The 22834-nt window shown below is 55.9% G+C and overlaps 2 protein-coding genes across 13 annotated transcripts in view; one reads left to right on the top strand and one right to left on the bottom strand.

Moving 5' to 3' along the window:
• TMEM120B (transmembrane protein 120B) overlaps nt 1–3531 on the top strand; it is a 46352-nt gene extending 42821 nt beyond the window's left edge. For 2 of the 6 annotated variants that reach the window (XM_032653929.1, XM_032653930.1), the window contains exons 9-12: nt 995–1087; nt 1947–2011; nt 2366–2434; nt 2985–3531. In XM_032653929.1, the coding sequence (XP_032509820.1) occupies nt 995–1087; nt 1947–2011; nt 2366–2434; nt 2985–3098 (341 nt within the window). In that variant the 3' untranslated portion in view covers nt 3099–3531. Of the gene's footprint in view, nt 1–994 lie in introns of all 6 variants that reach the window. The other 4 variants (XM_032653927.1, XM_032653928.1, XM_032653932.1 and 1 more) reach the window with 3 other exon arrangements.
• Nucleotides 590–22834, bottom strand: part of RHOF (ras homolog family member F, filopodia associated) — a 28155-nt gene continuing 5910 nt past the window's right edge. For 5 of the 7 annotated variants that reach the window (XM_032653936.1, XM_032653934.1, XM_032653935.1 and 2 more), the window contains 6 exons: nt 21076–21125; nt 18232–18994; nt 17855–17942; nt 7609–7718; nt 7387–7521; nt 3828–6272 (listed from right to left, as the gene is read on the bottom strand). In XM_032653936.1, coding sequence (XP_032509827.1) covers nt 6108–6272; nt 7387–7521; nt 7609–7718; nt 17855–17942; nt 18232–18369 — 636 coding nt within the window. In that variant the 5' untranslated portion in view covers nt 18370–18994; nt 21076–21125 and the 3' untranslated portion in view covers nt 3828–6107. Of the gene's footprint in view, nt 3066–3384; nt 6273–7386; nt 7522–7608; nt 7719–17854; nt 17943–18231; nt 18995–21075; nt 21126–22834 lie in introns of those variants that run through there. The other 2 variants (XR_004353088.1, XR_004353087.1) reach the window with 2 other exon arrangements.

Consider the following 22834-nt stretch of genomic DNA (forward strand, 5'->3'; position numbering starts at 1 on the left):
AGAGAGCAATGTCTGACCCACACCCACGCCCTGGATCTCCAGCCACTGCCTTTTTCTTCCCTGGATCAGAACTGGACCAATTGCACCCATCAGGAGCTGAGGGGTGTTGGGGCCACTAACTCTGTTTTCCTCAAAATGGAAATTTATGTTCTTTTTCTCATTTAAGAATAGCTCTGGATTTATATACAACGAGGGGTTACCTCTGAGAAGCAGAAATTGGGTGGTTGGGGGACAGGGAGAGAGTTTTACTCTCTTTACTGTTTGTTCCCCTTAAATTTGATGCCAAGTGCATATTACCTATTCAAAAAATACAATTTAATTTTTAAATAAAACCCTGCTTACAGGCAAATACAAACATAAGCCAAGAAGGAAAATTACATATAATTACATATAATTCCACCCTTAGGGTGTTAATCGATCTTTGTCCATTCAAACATTTTTATTCATAAATATACACACATATACTGCATGATGTATAGTCTACAAACATGGGATCCCTCTACACAGCTTTGTTTATAACCTAGTTTATATTCTATTAACAATTATCGTGGGTATTTTTCCACGTCAACACGGAATTCTGCCTCCTTAATTTTTAGTGACTACAAAGTACCCCATTGTATGGAACTGTCTCTTTCATGTCTTGGTGCTGGGAGCACACAGCTCCCAGCGTGGTGCCACCATTCCAGCAAGCATCTGATGAGTGCCAACTGCATGCCTAGGCAAGCTCCAGAAGTTTCTAGCCTAGTTGGGGCTTAGTTGCAGTCTCAGATAACCTGAGCTCTCTTTGAAGGAATAAAAGCAGGTTCAAAAAAAAAAGCAGGTTCAGACCTGTGTGTGTGTGTGTGTGTGTGTGTGTGTGTGTGTGTGTGTGTGTGTGTGTGTTTTGGGGGTGGGAGGAGGTTGTACCCTCTGGGCAATGGAGACCTGCCAGCCTGCAGTGGAGGTGTCGCTGGGTCTTCCAGTCCCTGAGCTGGGCGCTGTGCTCCCCCTGCAGGCTGTGTCCAGTTCCTGCAATATTATTACCAGAGGGGCTGCCTCTACCGGCTGCGGGCCCTAGGGGAGAGGAATCACCTGGACCTCACGGTGGGTGAGTAGCCTAGCCTGGGGGGTGGAGGGGCAAGCACCGGCCCTCCCTGCTCCCCCAGACCTCGCCCTGCACTCAGGTGCCAGTAAGAACCTGACAAGACCTGCCACACGCAAAGCCAGTCAGCCGACCTCACCCCAGTTGCTTTTCTTTTTTTTCCTTTGGTTTGACATATATACACTAACACGGTTGCTTTTCATAATTCGTCGTGGGATTCCATTTCAGCTGACAAGTGCGAGACCAGCTGTGGGCCAGGCCCTGGATGCTGGCCTCTAGCTTCTTTTTAAATGGATATTTTTTGTCTGTGTTTTATGATGTACATAATCTTAGTCTAGTGTTTTTACACTTATGCAATTTATGTGTGCTTAACTTTCACTCAGCACGGTGGGTGCCCCATTAGGAAAAATCGGAGACTCCTCATCTAAACTTTCAGGGGAAAGTGTGGTTAGTAAAAATCTTCTGTCTTTTAAGATGGTCATTTCCATCGAATTACTCTGCATAGTAGGCTCTATTTCATCAAGACTCGATTGAAGTGATGCATGCAAAAGCCAATTATAAAATGCAAAATCCCGTGCAAATTAAAGAAATTATTAGAAAGCTAGTGCCGGCACATCAGTGTTCTGTAAGAGTTGTCAGCCCACTTGGTTCATGGTGACTTGAGGCGTGAGGGCAGTCAGGCCTGGTGGCAGGTGTTCTGCATGTTTTTTCCTGGGTTACTTGCCTAGTGAGCGCTCACCCACCTGGAGGAGGTGAGGGCTGTGCCCCTCCCCCATCGGTGTGTTTGAACCTGGCTAATCTCAGAGTGACTGGCCTGCCTGGGCCACCTCACACGGGCCCTTCGCTCCCTCCTTCCTCCCCACAGAAGGATTTCAGTCCTGGATGTGGCGAGGCCTCACCTTCCTTCTGCCCTTCCTGTTCTGTGGCCACGTGAGTCCCCCTGGAGTTTGTGGGTATCCCCTACACTGGGCAGACCTCCCTGGAACAGAAGGTCTTCAGGGCTCTCCCTCTCTCACCAGCCATCCCCGAGCTGGGCCCCACGGGGTCCTGGGGCTGGGACGGCCCCAGTGTCCAGGGATGCCAAAGGCAAGAGCCGGAATGGGCCCTCGGCACCAGCACGCCCAACCCCAGGTGGGGTGCCCCAGTTTCATTTTGGGGGGGCTGTCAGTGTCTCAAGGGCAGTGGACAGCAGAAGCTGGGGGGCTTGGTGCTCTCCCTGGGCTTTCCCACGTGGGTCTCCAGGGGACTCCGGTGGGCTGAGCAGTGCCTGTCTCCCCTCTGCAGTTCTGGCAGCTCTACAATGCCATCACATTATTTGAGCTCTCCAGCCACGAGGAATGCAGAGAATGGCAGGTATGGTGTTTGTGTGTGTGTGTGTGTGTGTGTGTGTGTGTGTGTTTTGTGGTGTGTGTGTGGAGCGTGTGTGCGCATTGGTTGGGGGTTTCCTGAGGAAGGTTGGGGCGGCTTGGGGAGAATTCCTTCCTCAGCTCCCCCTGCCCCGCTGCCTGCCTTGTAGGGCCCTGCAGTCCAGAGCTCGCTACAACTGGGGCCTGGGAGACCGTGGGAGGGAATTCGGGAGACCAGGGAGCCCCTCAGTGGTCTGAGAAACCCAAGGAGGTTCGCGCTAGGAGGGGGGCCGCGGGAGGAGCCCCCCAGGACTCTGCCTGACTCCGTAGGACTCACACCCTGCACCCAGTTAGCCCAGATCTCTGCCTTCTGCTGGCAAACGCTGCAGTTCGCAGGTAGCTTGTGTCAAGGGGGTTCTGAGCTCCCGGGGGGCGCGGGGGGCATTTCAGCAAGGAGAGCTGACCCAAGCCGGCGCGGCCTTTGCCTTCTTTCTCTTGTGCTCTCTGCCTCGCCTTCCCTGCCCTGGGCACCCCTTCTCTGCATGCCGCCCGCCCAGGTGTTCGTGTTGGCGCTTACGTTCCTTGTCCTCTTCCTCGGCAACTTCCTGACCACACTCAAAGTCGTGCACACCAAACTCCTGAAGAACAGAAGCGAGGCCAAGAAGCCGTGAGCCACGGGACCGGCGCCCCTCGACCCCCCGGACTTTGAGACTGCAGGGGATCTCAGGCGACACCCTCGCTGCCGGGTTCCTCCCAACCAGTGCCAGTGGCCACTGGCAGCAGTGACCTCAGGGGCCAGCGGCATCGCTGGGAGCAGAGCCGAGGCCCCGGTCCCCGGCCGGACAAGAGGAATGTGACCCCAACCTGTCCGTGCAGTATTAGCCCGCCCCAGCCTCCCTATTTATGACATATTTAATATCGGCGCACCCGCTTCCCTAGAATCTGCCGCCCTCTTACCCCGCTGCTCTCCGCGAGACTGCGTCAGTCTTCCTGGGGGGTGGGGGAGGCTTAGCCTCAGGGTCCCCCTCCGTCCCCCATCCTGTCGTTTGAGCCCCTCAGGGGCTTCGGACGTGCCTCGCTGGGGTTGGGTTTCCGCTGACCTGCTACTTACTGAGTCCCAGGCGGGTGGAAGGAAGCCCTTCCGTGTCCCAGGGAGCCTCCCTCCCTGGGGCACCGCTTCTGCTGTAAGCTCCCGGCCTCCGCGCGCCCGCCGCGCGGGTGTTCAAGGTTCTCGGAGAACCGCTGTCCGTCTCTTTGTGCCTCGTACTCTTTGTGCTTCCTGAGTCTGCAGCCTGCTGGCCGCCAGGTGGCCCTGCCTCCCACAGGCCCAGGGCTTGGCCTGAGGCGGGAGGGTTTTCTGAGGGTCACCACCAGAGGGCGCGCCTGGCTGGTGTGAGGGCTTTTTTTTTTTTTTTTTTCCTCTCAAAGTTTGGGTCCACTTTTGTGGGCTTCATGACTCCCACCCCTCAGCCCACCTTCCCAGGTTCTCTCCGTGAGCACTCAGGGCGTGGGGTCAAGCCCCTCGGCGCTGGTTGGGACGTAAGCCAGCGTGGAAGTCACCCACGCTCAGGCTTCCTCCCTTCACCTCAGAGCTTCTGGAACGTGGGGGGCGTCTGAGCAGGCTCACTTCGAGGCGGCGGCCACACTCTAGAGGCCAGGGCAGGTCTGTTGGTCACCTCACGTTAGGTTCTGTATCTGTGGGGAGGGTGAAGAAGCCAACAGTTCGGCTGCATTTTCTGCGTCTTCTCCTCATATGGGCCTCAGCGGTCCTTAGCGACTTACTTAGAAATCCCTGTCGACCAGAGTACATAGATGGTGTCCCTAATCATGCTCTGGGTGTCAAAGGGGTTTAAACTTTTAAAGTATGAAACTTCCCCTCCCCTTCCCCCCCCCCAGTAAGATTCCACATAAAAATCCAGATTTCCACTTTCCCTAGAGAAATGGAAAGATCTAGAAACATTCCCACAGAGCAGCATCTGGCTGGGCTGAGCTGCCTTGTCTAGGGTGGGATGCTTGCTTTCTAATTTGCCACAGGCCCCACCACTCCCTTTCATCCCTGCCCTACTTCACTCATTTGGGTCTCCCATCTGGCCCCTTAGGCACTTGGGTTTGCCCTAGACTGGGAGTTGGCGAACTTTTTCTGTGAAGAGCCAGATGGCAAACATTTTAGGCTTTGAGGGCCAGATGGTCTCTCACTCTAGTCTAGTCTGCAACTGGAGGGCAAAAGCAGCCAACGCGTAAACGAATGGGCGTGGCTGTTTTTCACTAAGACTTTATTTACAAAAATAAAGATTTGGCCCACAGACTGTGGTTTGTGGACCTCTGTCCAAGACCATCATTTGTCCACGGAGCCTTGGACCGAATGCTCTCTTGATTCCCCAGGGCGTGGCAGGGCCTTGGGGAACCTAGGTGGGGTGGGGTAGACTTCAGAAGTCTCTTTCTCAGGCCTAGTGGGGGCTGAAGCACTGGGCAAGGGAGGGGGCTGAGGCAGGAGATACCGGGGATGGCAGGACCACCTGAAGCCATTATCTCATCTTAGGTAACGCTGATCCCTGGGCTTACTCAGGAGCCAACAGCTCTCAATCTCTGGGGCATCAGAATCACCTGGGGCACTTGTTTCAAAACTCTTGGGCCCCTGACCCCAGACCTTCTAGGAGGTTCAGTGAATCTGCACTGGGGGTTAATCAAGTCTGTTCTCGCAGGAGGCCAGGATGGCCTTGGTTCCAGATCTCTACATCTTGGCAGAATTGGAGGCTGTGAGAGACGGGAGCTCGATGACTATTTAAATGAGCCAGTGCCGTCCTTCTGCAGACAGTCTGTAGAGAGACCTGACTTGCCCAAGATCACTCGGAGTTGATGTCACTTTTCATCTCGGGTTTCTGGCAAGTAGTGGCGAGCGGAGGGGTTGCAGGTGAGGAGACACTGAGCGAGGGTCACATGGATCAGCCAGAGAAATACGTTTTGCTTTTTGAGAGAGGTTCTTCTCTGCCTCATGTGCGTCCAGCTCTGGAAAGATGGCGGCCAAGCCGAGGGCTGAGACTTAAGTCCTCTGTTTGGAAGGGAGGAGGGAGGGGGCTGGTGCCGGCCCCCCACGTTTGGGGCTGGGGCCTGTGTTCTTGTGATAGGCCTCGGTCCCATCCTGGTGCCTGAGTTCCTGCGGGGAGGAAGCAAGAAGCTGGAGGATGCAGCCGTGCCTATCTCAGGAAACCAGGGAGGCGGGTGACTGGGGAGAGCAGGCTTGGGGGCCGTGTGGAACGCTGCCAAGTCCACATTTATCCTCATACCAGACGTCATTTCTCATCTCAAGCACAGGCTTTGAGGACCTATTGGGTGTGCAGAAGGGGACACACAGCTGGGGGTTGGTAGTGATGAGGGCACTCCTGAGTCCTGGGGACAAATGCTAGTTCCAGGGTACAGAGGGACTGAGTCCAGCACCCTCGCTCACCACTACCACGCAGGCTGGAGGGGAGCTCGTGGTCAGAGCCCCAGCTGGGAAAGGAGAGAGTTCCAGAATGTTCCAAGAGCCTGGCCACAGGCTCCAGACACCAGGCCCTGGAGACACCCGACTCCGAGTGCCCTTCGAGAGCTGGGGAGGGTGCAGGATCCGGGGAGTAGTCTGGAGCTGGGAACCTGGGTCCTCTCAGTTCTATCGTGAGGGCCGTGGGCCCCGCCGGGAGGTGTCAAAGCAGCAGGCACAGGCGGTGTCGTTTCTGCCGCTGTGCTTTCTTCAGAGCACTGAGGGCAACTTTGGCGGCCTCTCGGAAAACGTCCTCCACGTTCTCCCGAAACTTGGCAGAACATTCCAGGTAGAGGGCGGCTTGGATCTGCTCGCAGGCGCTCTGGCCCTGGTGGGGGGAGGGGCCGCAATTAGACGAGGGGCCTGGAGCATGCGGTCTCCTGTGAGACCCCCTCACAGATCTGGGGGCTTGCTGGGGGCAGAGGCCTCGGGGTGGGGACGCTTCACCCCAGGGCCAGCACTCTCCCAGTGTGTGCGGATGGACCATGAAGGCCAGTGTGGTATGGCCTATGGGCTGTAGCTGCTGGGAGCTCTGTCCTGGCCTCCTGCCCACGCTTCCCCCGAACTCAGGCAGAGACGGGGGCTGACTTCAGCCGAGAACTGGGGTGGTGTGTTGTGTCTGCCAGGCCTGTGAGGAGAGTTGAAGGCCTCAAGACAAAAGGGCTTCCTACGTGCTTCTCTCCCCTGCTCTTCCCGAAAGCACAGTTCGGGCAACTGAGCTGGCTATTAGAGTAAAAACAGTATTTCTAACACAAATTTATTAATGCCTGTTCCTTTTTATTAAACTTCATTAGTTTTCCTTCGTGTTCCTTTTATTCGGCCATGCCTTACCCAGAAGGCCGCAGGGTTTGGTCAGGCTCATGAAAGGAACCCTGCTTTCCAACGCGAGCCTGCCCTTCCAGGCCTCTGGGGATGGGACAGGGTGGTGGTTAAGGGCTCAGGCTCTGGGCCCAGAGTGACTGGGATGGGATCTTGGCTCCACTTCAGGTTAGCTGTGTGACCCTGGGCCAGCTACTTAACCTCTCTGAGTTTCCATCTCTCCTCTGTAATATGGGGGGCGCTAATAGTACCTGCCTCAAGGTTATAAGGATTAAATGAGGTGAGTAATGTAAAGTGCTCAGGCAAGTGGCCTATCATTATTAATATCTAAAAGTTACTATTCTTAACCCCGGCAGTCCAGTGGTTAGGACTCGGTGATTTCACTGCCATGGCCCTGGGTTCAGTCCCTGGTCAGGGAACTAAGGTCCTGCAAGCTGCTCGGGGCAGCAAAAAAAAGAAAATCATTATTTTTAGAATCCTGCTGGCTTCAGCTCCCGAAAGGCTGCTAAGGCACACCAGATGCAGAGGCCAAAGACCTGGGAGGCTTTCTGGCCATGGCTGTGTCCTGGGCTCCTGGCGATGGGGTGCAGCGGAGCAGGGCGGGGGAGGGGCCCCTGGCCCACCTGCGTGTAGGTGATGGGCTCCAGCTGGGCCGCCCGGAGCTTGCGCAGCTGCTCCTTGTCTTTCCTCAGGTCTGTCTTGCAGCCAATGAGCACCATAGGGATCCCACGGCAGAAGTGGGTGACCTCCGGGAACCACTGTGGAAGGAGAGGGCGGGCATCAGGGCTGGGGCCCCGTCCGTAGGCCCTCCTCCAGAGGCAGGCGGGCTGGGAGAGGGGCCTTACCTTGATGAGAACGTTGTCATAGCTGGTGGGGTTCATGACGTCATAGCAGATGAGCACGAGCTGGGTGTTCTGGTAGGACAGGGGCCGCAGCCGGTCATAATCTTCCTGCCCTGAAACCAGACAGCAGGTGGAGGTCAGGGAGGTACCACTTACTTCTCTACCTGAGTCCCCTGTCTGGGCTCCGATGCACGAGGGGTTGGGGGTCTCCTGGGCAAGAGACTCTAGGCCTCGGTTTCCCGTCTGTGAAACAGAGGTGGCAGCCCGCAGTCCTACACGAGATAAAAGCCATGCAGGGACTTCCCTGGTGACACACTGGATAAGACTCCACGCTCCCAATGCAGGGGGCCCAGGTTCGATCCCTAGTCAGGGAACTAGATCCCACATGTATGCCGCAACTAAGAGTTCACGTGCCACAACGAAGGAGCCCACGTTCTGCAACTGAGCCTGCCTGCTGCAACTAAGACCCATCGCAACCAAATAAATAAATATTAAAAAAAAAATAGCCATGCAGTGATCAGAGATGGGCCTGACTGCAGGGTAAGTGCTGGAAAAACCGCTAGTAATCGTGCCAGTGATGATCACCCCTCCCTCCCATCCTCATCCCTGGTGCTCAGGTTAATAGTGCAGACTCTGAAGCCAAATCCGAAGTGAAGCCTCCCCTCCCTGAAGTTTCAGGCCAGTGGGGTTGGGTAGGCCCAGGACACTGCAGTCAACCGTGGAGTGCGCCCCCGCCCCACCCGGGCTGAGAGGTGCATGGCCTCCGGTTTAGCTCCTCCTGCCATTCCTGCCAACACTAGGAGGAGGGTGGGGGGGGTGCTAGAGGTGACAGACCGTGCGCCCGTCCAGGTCCACTCGGCACAGTGGCTGTCAACCCCTCTGCATACCAGACTCACCAGGAAGAACTGACAACTTCTGACACTCGGTCCCTCCCAGTACCACCTGAATCAGAACCCAAGGCTGGGCTTGGGCGACGGTTGGTTTTAAAAAATACTTTTTTAGTAATTTTTTATATTGACAATTTCAAACTTACAGAAAAATTACAACAGAGAGCACAGAACTCCCTTACTCAGATTCACCGAGGCCCTACGTTTTGCCCACTTGCTTTATCTGTATATATACACTTTGAACCACGTGAGAAGGAACTGCAGACCTTCGGCTCCCCCGCCCCCCACCCCCCCAGGGGAAAGTTCCTATGCGGTTTTTCTAAGAACAAGGACGTCCTCTCACCTACTCAGGGCAAGTATGAAACTCAGAAACCAACACTGACATTGTACTCTTCTAATCCAATCCATAAGCTGTATTCAGATTTCACCAATAATGTCCTGTAGTATTTTTTCCCCTAGTTCAGAAGCAGGCCCGGGATCACACACTGCACGTGGTTGTCATGCCCTATTTTTTGTTTAAAACTACCACAGTGAAAACTGAGAGTCTTTCAGGCCCTCTGGCGACCCCTGGCCACCTCTGCAGAAAGACCCAGGCGGTGACTACCTTCCAGGGAACACAGAACTCAGAGCCCAGGAATTCCTGCCCCTTCCTCTAGCCTGTGGGTGCCAGGGAGGTGCCACCTGCCCTCTGATCCCTCCGTGCCAAAGGCCTCTCAGGACAAGCAGCCTCTCCCAAGAGCACAAACAGGACACATCCTGCTCCCAGACCCCTGCTGATGACAGGACACGGCCGCCATCTCCTTTCCCACTGGCCCTCCTCAGCCCAGGGATCCCTGATGGTGTGCAGTGACTGGGAACCCAGATCTAATGATGGCTGGGCCGGGAGGACTGTCTGTGCTGTCACTCAGCCAAAGTTCCCTCAACACTGGAGAAGGGGTGAGGGGTAGTCAGGGCCCGGCAGACTCAGGCCCTCCTGCCCTCATTACCAGAAAGCTGGAGAGATCCTTGTAAGATGGTGGGAAGCCGGCCCAACGTGCTCTTCCAGCCCATCTCCCCTTCCCATACATGTCCCCTCTCCTGACCTTTGTCCACATCTTTCTGATAGGGTAGCCACTAGCCCCATGTGGCTATTTGAGTTAATTACCATTAAAAATTCAGGTTCTCTGTTGCATTGGCTACATTTCAAGTAATTAACTGCCCCACGGGGCTAGTGGCTACCGTAATGGTCAGTGCGGGTGCGGAACATCTCCATCATTGCAGAAAGTTCTACTGGATGGCATGGCACCATCCTCATCCGAGCCACCGTCAGTCTTCTGTGCCACCTCCTCCCTGGTCTCCTGCTGCCCCTCACTCCATTATCCACCTGGCAGCTGGATGGATGGTAACACAAGTAAAATCACACCCCCCTCCCCTCAACTGAAACACCTTCAGTGGCTCCCTACTGCCCTTTGCAGAGAATCCAAGCCTCTCCCAGTGGTCCACATGACCCTGCTGCCCACCAGTCTCGACTTCATCCTCCTTCCTCCTGCCCCACTCACTCGCTGCAGTACAACCAAGGCAGCCTCCTTGCTGTTTCTCAAACCTATCAAGCTCTCGTGCCACACCTGGAATGCTTTTCCCTCATTTTTTCCCCCATTTCCTTCCTAGCATTTTATTTTTAAACATTCAGACTGACCATCCACAGTATTTCCTTTTTCAAGATAATTGCCTTCTCTCTACTACTTACTGGTAATGCCACCTTATACGTCACACTTTTTTTTTTGGCGACCGCGCGGCCTTGGGATCTTGGTTCCCCAGCCAGGAATTGAACCTGGGCCCTTGGCAGAGAAAGCCCAGAATCCTAGCCATTAGGCCACTGGGGAACTCCCATCACACTTTTTAGAGTGCCTTTGGCTATAAATAATTAAGAAACCTTTACAGGGACTTCCCTGGTGGCGCAGTGGTTAAGAATCCGCCTGCCAATGCAGGGGACACGGGTTCGAGCCCTGGTCCAGGAAGATCCCACGTGCCGCGGAGCAGCTAAGCCCGTGCACCACAACTGCTGAGCCTGTACTCTAGACCCCGCAAGCCACAACTACTGAGCCCGCGAGCCACAACTGCTGACGTCCACGTGCCTAGAGCCTGTGCTCTGCAACGAGAAGCCACCGCAGTGAGAAGCCTGCAAACGGCAATGAAGAGTAGCCTCCGCTCGCCGCAACTAGAGGAAGCCTGCGCGCAGCAACGAAGACCCGTGAAAAGAAAAAGAACAGCAAAGACCCAACGCAGCCAAAAAAAGGAAACCTTGACAACAACCACCTGCCTGATGTGCTAGTCAGGGATCTTATGAATACTCCCATTTACATATAAAGAAACGTGAGACGTGAGGTGACCTCAGACACCGAATCAGAGCCAGGCCTGACTCCACATTCATTCAAGTCCAAGGCCAGCGTTCCTTCTGCTGATACGCAGCAATGCTCTATTCTGCTCTGTAGTGTGCTAAAACAGGTTCTGGGCCTCTACGATGTAATGATGCGGCTCAGAATTCTGGCCTCACATATGCTATGATTCCCTTTTAGAAACACGGCAGGAGAAGACAAGCAGTTGTAAAATGGGGCTACGGTGTTCTGACGTCTCCTCCCATCTTGCCCGGCTGATTCCTGAGAGGCCTTCGCTCAACACGCAAAGTCCATCCACAGCCTGTACTCACACATTTATTTGTTTACCGCCTGTCTCCCGGGAGACTGTAAGCACCCTGAGGGCAGGGTCGTGTCTGTCTAAAAATCATTCCTGGCATGGGGTAGGTGTCCAGTCACTATTGGCTGGTGGGTGGTTGAGAAGTTGTTCATCTCTTGTCAGACGCAGCAGAGACGAGGGCTGAGACATGCCACTGGGCTTCGCAATTAGGGCCTGTGCTGACTGCAGCAAGCTTGATGGGGGCGGAGTCAGACTGCAGTGGGTTGAATGAGGAAGTCAGACCAAGCCTGCTCCTGGCTCAGGGCCTCTCCCTTGCTGTTCCCTCTTCTAGAAGGCTCTTCCCAGGTAATAGCATGGCTCACTCCCTCCTTTCCTTCAGGTCTCTGCAGAAATGTCACCTCTTCCAAGAGAACTTTCCAGACTGCTCTGAAACAAGAGCCTCCTTTGCAGTCTGTCCCATGACCAACTATGGCTTTATTTTTCTTCCTAGCAAGTATCACTACCTGACATCACAGTTGTTTCTTTTTTGTGGGGGGAGATGTACCTCATGAGCAGGTAAGACCCTGAGGACAGGCCATCTCTGTACTGCTCACTGTTAGATCACCTGGCGCACAGACAGGCTCTATAAACATTTGGGGAATGAACGAACAAACAAATAAGCTGGTGAATAAAGTGGAATAATAATCTCTATGGCTTTCAGGTTTGCAAGGGCATTTCACTTCCATCACCTGTTAATTTTTTTTTTTTTTTGGCCGCACCTCGCAGCGCGCGGGATCTTAGTTCCCCGACCAGGGATCGCACGCGTACCCCCTGAAATGGAAGCGCGTATTCCTAACCACTGGACCGCCAGGGAAGTCCCACCCGTGTTAATTTAAGCAGTCACCCCCACACACACCCCCCGGGAGGCTGGGCGGGCAAGTTCTTCCTGTTAGAAGCCCACGTGGCTGGGGGTGGGGCTGCAGGTTTCAAGGTCACTGACAGGCTCCCTGTGAGCTGAAGCACCAACGCAGTTCCCAGCTCCAAGGCCAGTTTCCTGCCCAGACGCTGTAAAAGCTCCAATCCTCCCGGGAAGCCTTCCTAATTGGGAATTAATCTCTGGACCTCAGTTTCCTCATCTGTGAAATGCATATGTGAGGAGCAGGTGAGCCTCGATAGTAATAGTAAAAATGATTAGTATCAACAATATTTATTGGCAGTGTGCTCACTCATCACATGCCAGGCCCCATGCAAAGCCCTTTACCTGCATAGACTCGTCACTCCTCACTATGATTCCTCACTACTGGCTACTGTTTTTGTTTCGTTTTGTGTTGTTTTTGTCGAGTCATGCAGCTTGTGGGATTTTAGTTCCCCGATCAGGGACTGAACCCAGGCCCTTGCCCGTGAAAGCGCGGAGTCCTAACCACTGGACCGCCAGGGAATTCCCACTACTGCTATTGTTATCATCAATTTACAGATGCAGAAACTGAAGCACAGAGAGGTGAAGTGACTTGCCCAACGTCACACAGCCAAAGGGAAGCTTCATAAAGGGCAGAAGACCATAGGTAGAACTATTGGGGTGCTTCTCTCTCAATCCACCCCAGAGGATAGGGAGCTGTCCTCACTCTACAAGCCCCAACCCTGACCCAGTGAGGAAAGGCTGCCAACAAGGGGATCTTGAGAGGAAGGGACTCTGGGAGAGGATGGGTAGCCAGCCCAGATCCCACCGCCTCTTCCCAGTTGTCTTATTTTTTTTTTTTTTTTTTTTTTTTGCGGTACGCGGGCCTCTCACCGTTGTGGCCTCTCCCGTTGCGGAGCACAGGCTCTGGACGCGCAGGCTCAGTGGCCACGGCTCACGGGCCCAGCCACTCCGCGGCATGTGGGATCTTCCCGGACCGGGGCACGAACCTGTGTCCCCTGCATCGGCAGGCGGACTCTCAACCACTGCGCCATCAGGGAAGCCCCCAGTTGTTTTCTTGACTTGACTGTGCCTGGCTCAGCTTTCCCCAGGAGTTCAGTGTGAGCCTCCACATAGGGACCAGGCCTGCAGACTATGGACTTCTGGGTGCTGTCGACCTCATGGCTCCTTGGGAGGAGTGGAGTGTCCTGGACACCCCACCCCTATGAGTCAGGAGAGCCAAGCTCCACTCAGACTCATTTTCCATGATCTTGGCACCTTCCCTCTCTGGGCCTCAGTTTCCTTATCTGAAAAAGGGGGTGATAACCCTGCCCTTGATATTGGAAGTAAAGGACTTGTAGGCTGAGCAATGCTGGGCAAAGGTGTGGGCCTGCGGTTACTATTGAAATAGAAACTGAATGGGGACCTGGGTGGGGGATTCTAACCGCAGATCTTGGGACCCACGAGCTCTAGGAGGCCTCCCATCCACTAGGTGATACAATTACCCTCCCCATTTACCCACAGTGATGCCAAGGCTTAAAGGGGGCAAAGTCATCTGCCCAGAGGCAAACAGGGGTCCCACTCTGGCCTCTGCAGATGGGCTTGAGAGGTTAAAAAAGCCCCCCAAGGGCTTCCCTGGTGGCGCAGTGGTTGAGAGTCCACCTGCCGATGCAGGGGACACGGGTTTGTGCCCCGGTCCGGGAAGATCCCACATGCCACAGAGCGGCTGGGCCCATAAGCCATGGCCACTGAGCCAGCACGTCCGGAGCCTGTGCTCCGCAACGAGAGAGGCCACGACAGTGAGAGGCCCACATAACGCAAAAAAAAAAAAAAAAAAAAAAAAAAAAAAGCCCCCGGGGTTATGTGCAAAAGGACACATTTGCTTCTGGAGAGGAAAGGTCTTCTGAGCCACAGCTCCCCCGGAAGCTACCCATCTTCCTGAAGCTGGCGGTGCCACAGGGCCTGAGGAAGTGAGGCTCACGCGAGCGTTATTTCCTTTGTGGGAAGCTCTGCCATGACAGTCATCTTCCCGGGGGCATGGTCTCTAAGACCTGGTGCCGGGTTGAGGAGAGGGTGTCATTGGGCCACAGTGGTCCCCAAATCTGCCAGAGGACATCTACAGGGCACGTGGTTCCCATCTCTGGCCAGGGTGTTGGTCAGGGGAGGGAGGGGTGCAGGCAGCATGAGAAGGGGAAGCTGCCAGAAGAGGAACCCACTTTTACTAGTGCTACTGGGGTCCGCCCACCTGTGTCTCCTAACCGCGGTCTGGAGCTCAGACCACGCATGCGCCATAGACCCACAGGGTCAGCTCCCCCGCCTCCAGGGCTCCTGGCTCCTAGGCACCCCTCTTGTCCGTGATTCCTGTCTCAGCGACTTCTTTGCGCCCCACTTTTCCTACTGTTCCCATCTCTGGCTGGGAAGGGGACCACAGCTCCCCACCTCCCGGGGCAACTCCAGCCAGTCCTGTGATGCCCCACCCCAAAGCCCAGATAGCTCTGTCTCTGGTTGGTGTCTTAACAGCCCACCTCGCCCCCACCTCCCCTCTCTCTGCCCAGGAAACTTCAGACTTCACCGCAGCTTCCTGCCTCTGAGGGTGTCTGGGCAGGCAGATGAGCTGCTAGGGCAATGGGTGCTCACAGCGCCCGCCCCCTTCACCTTTGCGCACCGAGAGCTCCGTCACCCCTCCATCCACCCTCCCGCCGCAGTGGTGTCTGTAACTGCTCCCGCAGGACGGAGACAAGTAGCCAGACTCTCCTCCCACACGGACCCCTGTTGCTGAGGTCCTGGGTGTGGAGAAATTCAGCCTCTCGGGGGGGGCCACCCCATCCCACAGCTCTGAGCACCACTGGTTGTGTGGAAAGATGCTCGCTCCCCTGCCCCCCACCTCCCACCATAGGGTCTAGCCCATCAGGTTCTAGAACCTTCTACCATAACCTTTACTAGACTTGGGGCTTCCCTGGTGGCGCAATGGTTAAGAATCCGCCTGCCAGTACAGGGGACATGGGTTCGAGCCCTGGTCCGGGAAGATCCCACATGCCGCGGAGCAACTAAGCCCGTGCACCACAACTACTGAGCCTGCGCTCTAGAGCCCGTGAGCCACAACTACTGAGCCCGTGAGCCACAAGTACTGAAGCCTGCACGCCTAGAGTCCGTGCTCCACAACAGGAGAAGCCACCGCAGTGAGAAGCCCACGCACCACAGCGAAGAGTAGCCCCTGCTCGCCGCAACTAAAGAAAGCCCACACGCAGCAACAAAGACCCAACGCAGCCATAAATAAATAAATAAACAGATAAATAAATAAATAAAACCACCGTTACTCATCTCTACCTGGACCACTCCCTTCACCCTGTCTCTATCTTTTTCTAGTTGATCACCTGGCCATTCTTTCTGCCACTTTCTTCGGATATCTGTCCACCCCAGAGAGAGAGACAAATCTCATCACCTTTATCACAAAGGACCTTCTCCAGGGGTGTCTCTGCACCCAGGTTTCTTCTTCATTCAGGCATTCCACAAGCCTCGCTCTAGGACAAGCACCACGCTGGGCACTGGTGTGTGGAAGAGGAATGATCCAGGCTTTCCTTCATGCTCCTCCTGACAGTGGGGTTTCCCAAGTCACAGGGGGACACCCTTGAGGGAACAGCCACGTCTCTTCCCCCCAGAATATCCCTCCTGGGCCGTCCTGCTGACTGTGAGGCCAGTCTACTCCCCCAGGGATGCCACTGAGAGGTTCAAACCCCAGCTCTGTTCTTCTGCCGCCTGGAACAGTCCTGCTGGGAAAGCAGGGGGTGGTGGCCGGCACAGAGCTCTGCAGGCAGCGGGTTCAAAAGAATAGGCTTGGGCTGGGGCCTGGGCCCGAATGGCAGGAGGTTAAAAAGTCACAATGACAGTGAGCCCTTTGCAAAAGCCAGGCCCTGCACTAAGTGCCGCATGTCACATGAATTTGATGTAATCCTCACAACTATTTCAGCCTTGATTACAGAGAAGGAAACTGAGGCCTAGGTGTCCCCACTGACACGCAGCCAGGGGAGCCAGCATCAAAGCCCAGGTCTGACTCCAAAGCATGTGGCAGGAAGTTGTGGACAGGTAATCATTGCCCTGAGTGGTCACTGCTTCTGGTGATTTGGGAAGGAGCTCTCCCCATCCTCCCACAGTAACTCTTAGTGAAAATCATTCCTTATACCAAGTAGAAGCTTTCCAGAACCTCTACAGGACAATCTACGCTGATAAGTTCTTTGAGCATCTTTCTCTGGGTGAGGCCAGAAAGACCAGAAGTGATCCTTACTCTGGGTCCGATGAGGGAGGCTGCGGTGAAGCCCTGAGGGCAGAGGAAGGAAGAGAGTGAAATCTTCCCTCTGACTCTCCCTGCCCCACCAGCACTCCACCCACAAAGTGGGGTTAATGAACCTGCCCCCACCTGGGTCCCGGACAGGAAACATGTGAAACTGAAAGTGTCCCAGACACACCACGATTTTTACTGCTCTTGTGGCCACGCCCTTGGGAATTCCTCAGACACCTTTGGCTTTCCCAGTTCAAGGGGCTGGTGGCATGGCCCTGTTCTGGGCGCAGCCCTGCAGGGCCCTCATCCAACAAGAGAGGGCCCTTAGAGGCCACTATAGGGGGGACACACCCATATGGCAAAGTCAGGAATGAAGGAGGGGCCTGGGGCTGGGGCTGGCCCTTTCCTGAACCTCTCCAGGGTGGAATGAGAGATGTTACTGGCAGCCTTATGGAGCGGTGGGCAGGAGGGGGTGGTCCTGGATTTTGGCCCTATCCAAGACAAGCTGGAAGACTTCACCTCATACATACAAGGCTTGGCCGACAGGGGAAGGGATACCTGATGACATAGTTCCCTGCAAATTACTAAACACTGAGTCACAGAGGCTGGGTGAGGCCCCAGCTGGGATCCTGACCTTTGTTCCCCAAAGTTGATTCAGCCCAGAGGGGCGTCAGGGCAGGATGGAAGCTCCCCAAGGGTACCAGTACCAGCAGTGTTACCCAAATCCTCCCGTCGGCTGTGCTCCTCCACCCATCCCCCAACAATAGGGATGCTGATGCTGCGATGCAATTAGCATAAACGCACTTGCCTTAGGAGCTGCAGGTGGCAGAGAGAACCTTATTTTGGACCTACATTCCCTAGAGCTCTGTTCCTTCTTCAGTGCCAGGAAGAAACAGAACTGTAGCCACAGAATCCTAGAACCACAGGCTCAAAGTTATAGACCATAGAATTCAGAGTCATGCACCAGAGTCCATGGAATTCCAGAAACATGGGACTCCGAATGTGTAGCTCTAGGGCCCTAGAGCCCCTCAGGACTGTTGGCCACAGAATCCTGGAGTCACAGGCTCTGATCTATAGCCCAAAGTATTCTAGAACATAGGACCCAGAAATGCAGCCCACTGAACCCTAGCACCAGGGGACTCAAATCTGCAGCCCACGGCACCCTGAGAGACCACAGCATGTAACAGAAATCCTGGAACCATGATAAGCAGAAGCAAAGCCCACGGTTTTCTAGAATCATAGGAGAGGAAGGAACCCGTGAGCCCTCAGAACATCAGCGCTAAGAGGGTGGCTCAGGAACCCACCCCTTCCAAATACCCTCCTTTTACAGATGGGGCGACTCTGTCGGCCTCCAGCACCACCCAGTCAGGCGGTGGTCAACCGGTTCCCAGCCAGCGTCCCTCCGCAGCCTCCAGGAGTGACGGGATGTCAGGGCCCCGGGAGAGGCAGAAGGGCGGGCGGGGATGTCCGGTGGGGGATGCCCCTCAGGGGAAACGCTCCCGGCGGACCCTAGGACCCTCGCCGCGCAGACGCACTCACCGGCGGTGTCGTATAAGTTCAGGGTCACCTCCTTGCTGCCCACGGTCACGCTGGCCGTGTACTTCTCGAACACGGATGGGGCGTAGTGCTGTCGGAGAACGGGCAGGGTTGGTTCTTAAGGGGTGCGGCGGGGACCCAGGGTCCGAATGGATCCCCACCTCCACCTTCACCCCATCCGGCTCAGCCCCCCTCACTCTGCTGGGCTCTGGAATTCCCGAGGGGGCGCCCCGGGGTGACGGCCGCCTCTCCGTGCGCAGGACGCCAGGGACCTGGGGTCCGGGTTCGGGGCGCAGGCTGAGGTCTGTCCCTCACCCCCAGTGGTCCCAAGCCCGTCTTCCTCGCCCCCAGCCTGCCTCCAGCCCCCCGGCGGGCCTCACCTCGGGGAAGGACCCCTGGCTGTACACCATGAGCAGCGAAGTCTTGCCGCAGCCGCCGTCGCCCACAATCACGATTTTCAGCTCCTTCTTGCCTGGGCCCGGGGCGGCAGTCGGGGCTGGGGCCCCAGGGTTGTCCATAGCCGGGAGCAGGTAGCACTGGCGGCGGCGCCCGGAGGAGAGCGCTATGGTTGATTGATCCGGGGCGGGCGGGGCGCGGGCTGGCCCCTAGGGCGGGGCTAAGAGAAGCCCCGCCCTCGGAGCCGGCACCTCCTCCGCCAGGCAGCCAGCCGGGTCGACCTCTCAGACTATTTCCTTCCTGCTAGGCTCTCGGCCCAGTCTTCACCTCTCATTCCCAGGGAAACTGAGGCAACTGAGAAACGGAATGCTCCGCGGCAAGCGCAGCTCCCATCTCTCCTGCGAGTCACGGCACCCCCCCACACCCCAACCAGCAAGATCTGATAGTTTCCGCCCCTTCCCGCCTGGCACCCTTGATTGGCAGTCTGTCTTCAGGCAGGGACCCTCTGATTGGCCGACTCGGCCTCCTCCATCGGGCAGGGTCTCTTTGATTGGCGGACTGCCCCCCAGCCCTCGGGTTCGAGGAGCCTTGGTCTCAAGCTCTGGGAAAAGCCCCCCAGCTTCGCCCCGCCCCAACTATGTGGCCTCGGGGAAGTCCACTCTGACCTGTTTCCCCCCCAGAAGGTAGCGTCGGTGGTTCCAAGAAAGATTCTGGCATAGGGGTCCTGTCTGCCCACGTGGTCTGGCCCTATAGGAGTGAGCCTGTGTATGGGTTGGGGAATAGCAGTTCCGCTTACCTATCACCCCACCTCCCAAAGGTGGAGGTCTGGCGCCCTCTGCCGGGCGATGGCCTCGGCGCGGCAACTTTGGTAACAGGTGAGTGGCCCCAGAACCCTTTCGAGGGTTGGCCCCAAACCAAGCGGGCGGGAACCTCTTTCTAACAAGGCCCAGAGGCGTGGGAACCAAGCAAGACGCCGTCGAGAAGGGGAAGGGGAAGGTCAGGGTAAATCTAGTTGAGATCAGCTGGGCCCCCTTCCGTCCACTTTGGAGACTGATAAGACTGATAACCCTGCTCCCACCAAGAAATTTGTGTTCTCCAGCCAGCAGCCACATATCCTTCATCCCAAGTTTTCTCCTCAACCCCCGGACCCAAACTGCTATTTACTGAGCATTCACTCATGGCCAGGTACTATCAGGGCGTCTGGGCGAAACCACCCCTGCCTCCCACCCCTTCCCTCCCTTGGACTGTCTTTTGCACAAACCAGGCCAGTGGTCAGGAGTGGCAGAGGGACCCCCAGGATCAGGCATGTACCAGGCAGGCACTGGGACATGGCTAGGTGAGAGAGAAGAATCTTTCCCAGCTGGGGTAGGACATCTGACAGTTTCCTCAGAGAAGGGCTGGCAGGATTCAGGATCTTCTTGCCCTCACCCCACCCAGAAGATTCCCCACTTTCAGGTACTCAGCAAGGATCAGGTAAACTTTACTTCGGAAAGGAAATCGTCAACCTGGCACCATAAATGCCAGGTCAACGTTTTCAGAGAATGCAAGGCATAATCTGACCACCAGATGGCAGCAGAGACTGCCCCAGGAAGTCCCCAAAGAGCCCAGATCTGGGAAGAGAAGACCCACCTCCAGGTTCTTAAGCGGAAAGCCCTACTCTGTCACCGGGCCAGAGGGAATCTGCTGGGTCAAGCACCCCTAGACAAATTTACAGCAATTCATTCATTCCTTCTTTGCAGCACACGTTTATTGAGAGGCAATTGTGTTCCTGCCTTTGAGGAACTCAGTCCTGGGGGAAGCAGTCTAAAGGACTCTGCGAGACAAGAACAATTCAGACACCGGAGCCCCTGTGGGGTTCAGAGAAGTTGAGAGCTGGGCAACACATGAACTAAGCTTGGCAGTGCTGGCAGGAACGTCCAGTGGAAGTAGGATGGGTACCCAGCCTGAGTAAATGCATGGTGGCTGGAAACCCCATCAGGTTTGGCAGTGGCTGGGGCATGAGGAGGGAGGCCAGACATGGTTGTCAAAGTGGTGAGGGTTAGATCACAGTGGCCTAGCTATCAGGCTCAAGATGGGTGTCAGACAGAGGCTCTGAACAGAGGAGCCCAGCCAAAGCTCTTTCCGGTGACCAAGGGGGAGCTGTGATTGGCTGGTGAGGACAGAGCTGGGGCCATCTCTACACAGTCGCAGCCTGGGGCTGGCAGGAGAGGAGGGGGAGGAAGCCATCACTCAGGGAGAGGGAGGATGGAAGAGGGCTTTGAGGGAGGGGAGGACCACTTACCTTTGAGCCAGGCACAGGCCTGACCTCACATCAGATACCCTGAAGCTCAGGAAGTGACTGGGAGAGTAAGACTACCTCATCTGGGAAGGGCCTTGAGAGAACTCACTTAGAGTTTGCCCATTCTGAGCAAACTGTGGGAACTGCTCCAGCCCGTAGGGAGAGGGCACTTGACTTTTCCTCAAAATCCTCAGACCTCGGTTTCCACCTTTTCTAACTAATGGATTTCAACTTATAAAAGAAAAAATGACTTACACGAAAGCAGGTCTTCCCAGGCCGGCCCAGGTCCAGGCAGGACAGCTGACACTGGCCCTAGCCTGCCCACCCACCCCTGCCTGGCTGAGAGGCTGGCACAGAGCCCCAGCCCCACCCAGCCTGGAGCATGTTTGATTTGGACCTGGCTCCAGTGGTGGTGTAGGGGCTGGATCTGTAGCTAAAAATACCCAGCAGCCAGGCCAGCTGCTCGGAGCTTCCTTGGAGGTGCTGTGCCAGGGCAGGCCAGCTGAGGCACTGGGAACACCCACAGGCCCGGGGAGCCCTACTCCCTTACCTGCAAAATGTTCCGAGGACCCATGCCATTCTTCTATTCACCAGGAATTCCTGGAGAGATTTAGGAGGGTAAGAAACAATTCTTTAAACTGGTTCTTGCCACAAAGCTGTTGAGACACAGAAGCCTAGGGGAGCTGGCAGGTGGCATCTGCGGGGGTGAACTGATTTGTGCTCACATCTAGGCCTGGGATCTAGTGAGGCCAACTGACCACAAGAGAGAAGTAGGGCCAGATCCACTTCTGTCTTGTCAGGGCAAGGTCTGGCCAGCACAGGTCAGGACGGGGACGTTAACGACAATGCTAATGGCTTCCACTTCCCAGGTGCCTCAGCATACTCTGGGAGGTCACTACACACCTGAGGGGTCATCCACCCCACGTGAGACAGAAGTAACTGACCATCCTCTGGGGCCCCAGGGATGGGAGGTGGCCCAGCACAGCCTGGGGATCAAGGCTGTCTATCCCTGTCCCAGGACTCTCTCCAGGCTCAACATCTGGTGGTGGGCTCAGGGGAGTCACCACCAGAGTACAAAGAGCTACCTCCACAAAGCCAGACTCAGCGACAGGTCAAAGGTTATCTGCCAACCTCCTCCTCCTGGTTCACAAGGGAGACCACGACTCCTGAAGGGGTAGGAACTCATCGAGGTCACTGGCCAGATGGAGACAGCACTGGACCCAGGCGGCCTCTGAGATGGCGGGGTGCCCATCTCCACAGTCCAGGCAGAGGTTGTTTCCACCCAGGGGGTCCAAAAGTCGTACTCCACGCCTCGGCTCTCGCCCAACGGGCCGGAAGGGGCGGGCCTCTGGCGTCCAGTAGGAAGGCAGGTCCGGCCACCTCCGGCCGCCCTTCCGCTGGCGTGGCCCTCTCCAAGCAGGCTCCACCGGCTGGGCGCCAGGAGCAGCCCCGCCCCGAGCTTGCTGGGTGACCGGTGGGTGGAGCCACGCTCTAGGCAGAGGAACCAGTCTGAGGACTGATAGGCTGCCCCGCCCCTCCCTTCACCTAGGAGGTACTGGCGTGCCAGACAAAGAAATTAGAAAGAGGGGGTGAAAAAAGGAAACGGGGAGGGGTACGATCCTTCCAGGTCATCGGGACCCCTCTCCCTTCCAAGATTCACACCCGGACCACAGTGGAGCGCCTCATTGTTCCCTAATTGGTCCGAGGGCGGGAGTGGAGGAACTGGCTGTAACCCTCCAAGCTGCTGCTGGGAGGGAAAGGTTTAAATCAATTATTTAACTATCCAACGCCTACGGGAGGTAAAGACCCCAGCCCCGTGGAGCCCCAAGGGCTCTATCAGAAGGGATGCAGGACACCCTCAGGGGGCAGAAAGGTCACCTGAGAATCCAGGGAGTTGAATGAACTCATCAATGGCAGAGCCGAATTTAAACCGCCGGATTGGGGCAGACTGTGGGAGGAGGGAAAGGCTCGTATGATACTAATAATGTGAGCCTCGCCAACTTTTACAAACTGCTCACCCTGGGTAGGGGGAAGGGAGTCTGGTGCCAGGTGTGGTCGGCTGCACCCCTTGCCCCCCAGCAAAAGACAGCATGGACCAAATCCAGCTTATCTGGAGACCCTCATGGCGCCAAGGCATGGCAGCCAGAAGGACCTAAGAGTACCACGCTGGTTACTTTCAACCAAATAGCTTTCCCAGCTCCCAGGCGGTGACGCCAGCAGACAGCTAGCACTGGCAGGAGCCCAGAATAACCCAGCAGCTGGGGCGAGGGGGTGCCATGCACACAGGTGCTGGGCTGGAAGACACCTGG

This window comes from Phocoena sinus, chromosome 14 (assembly GCF_008692025.1).
Source record: "Phocoena sinus isolate mPhoSin1 chromosome 14, mPhoSin1.pri, whole genome shotgun sequence".
NCBI classification, from domain to species: Eukaryota; Metazoa; Chordata; class Mammalia; order Artiodactyla; family Phocoenidae; genus Phocoena; species Phocoena sinus.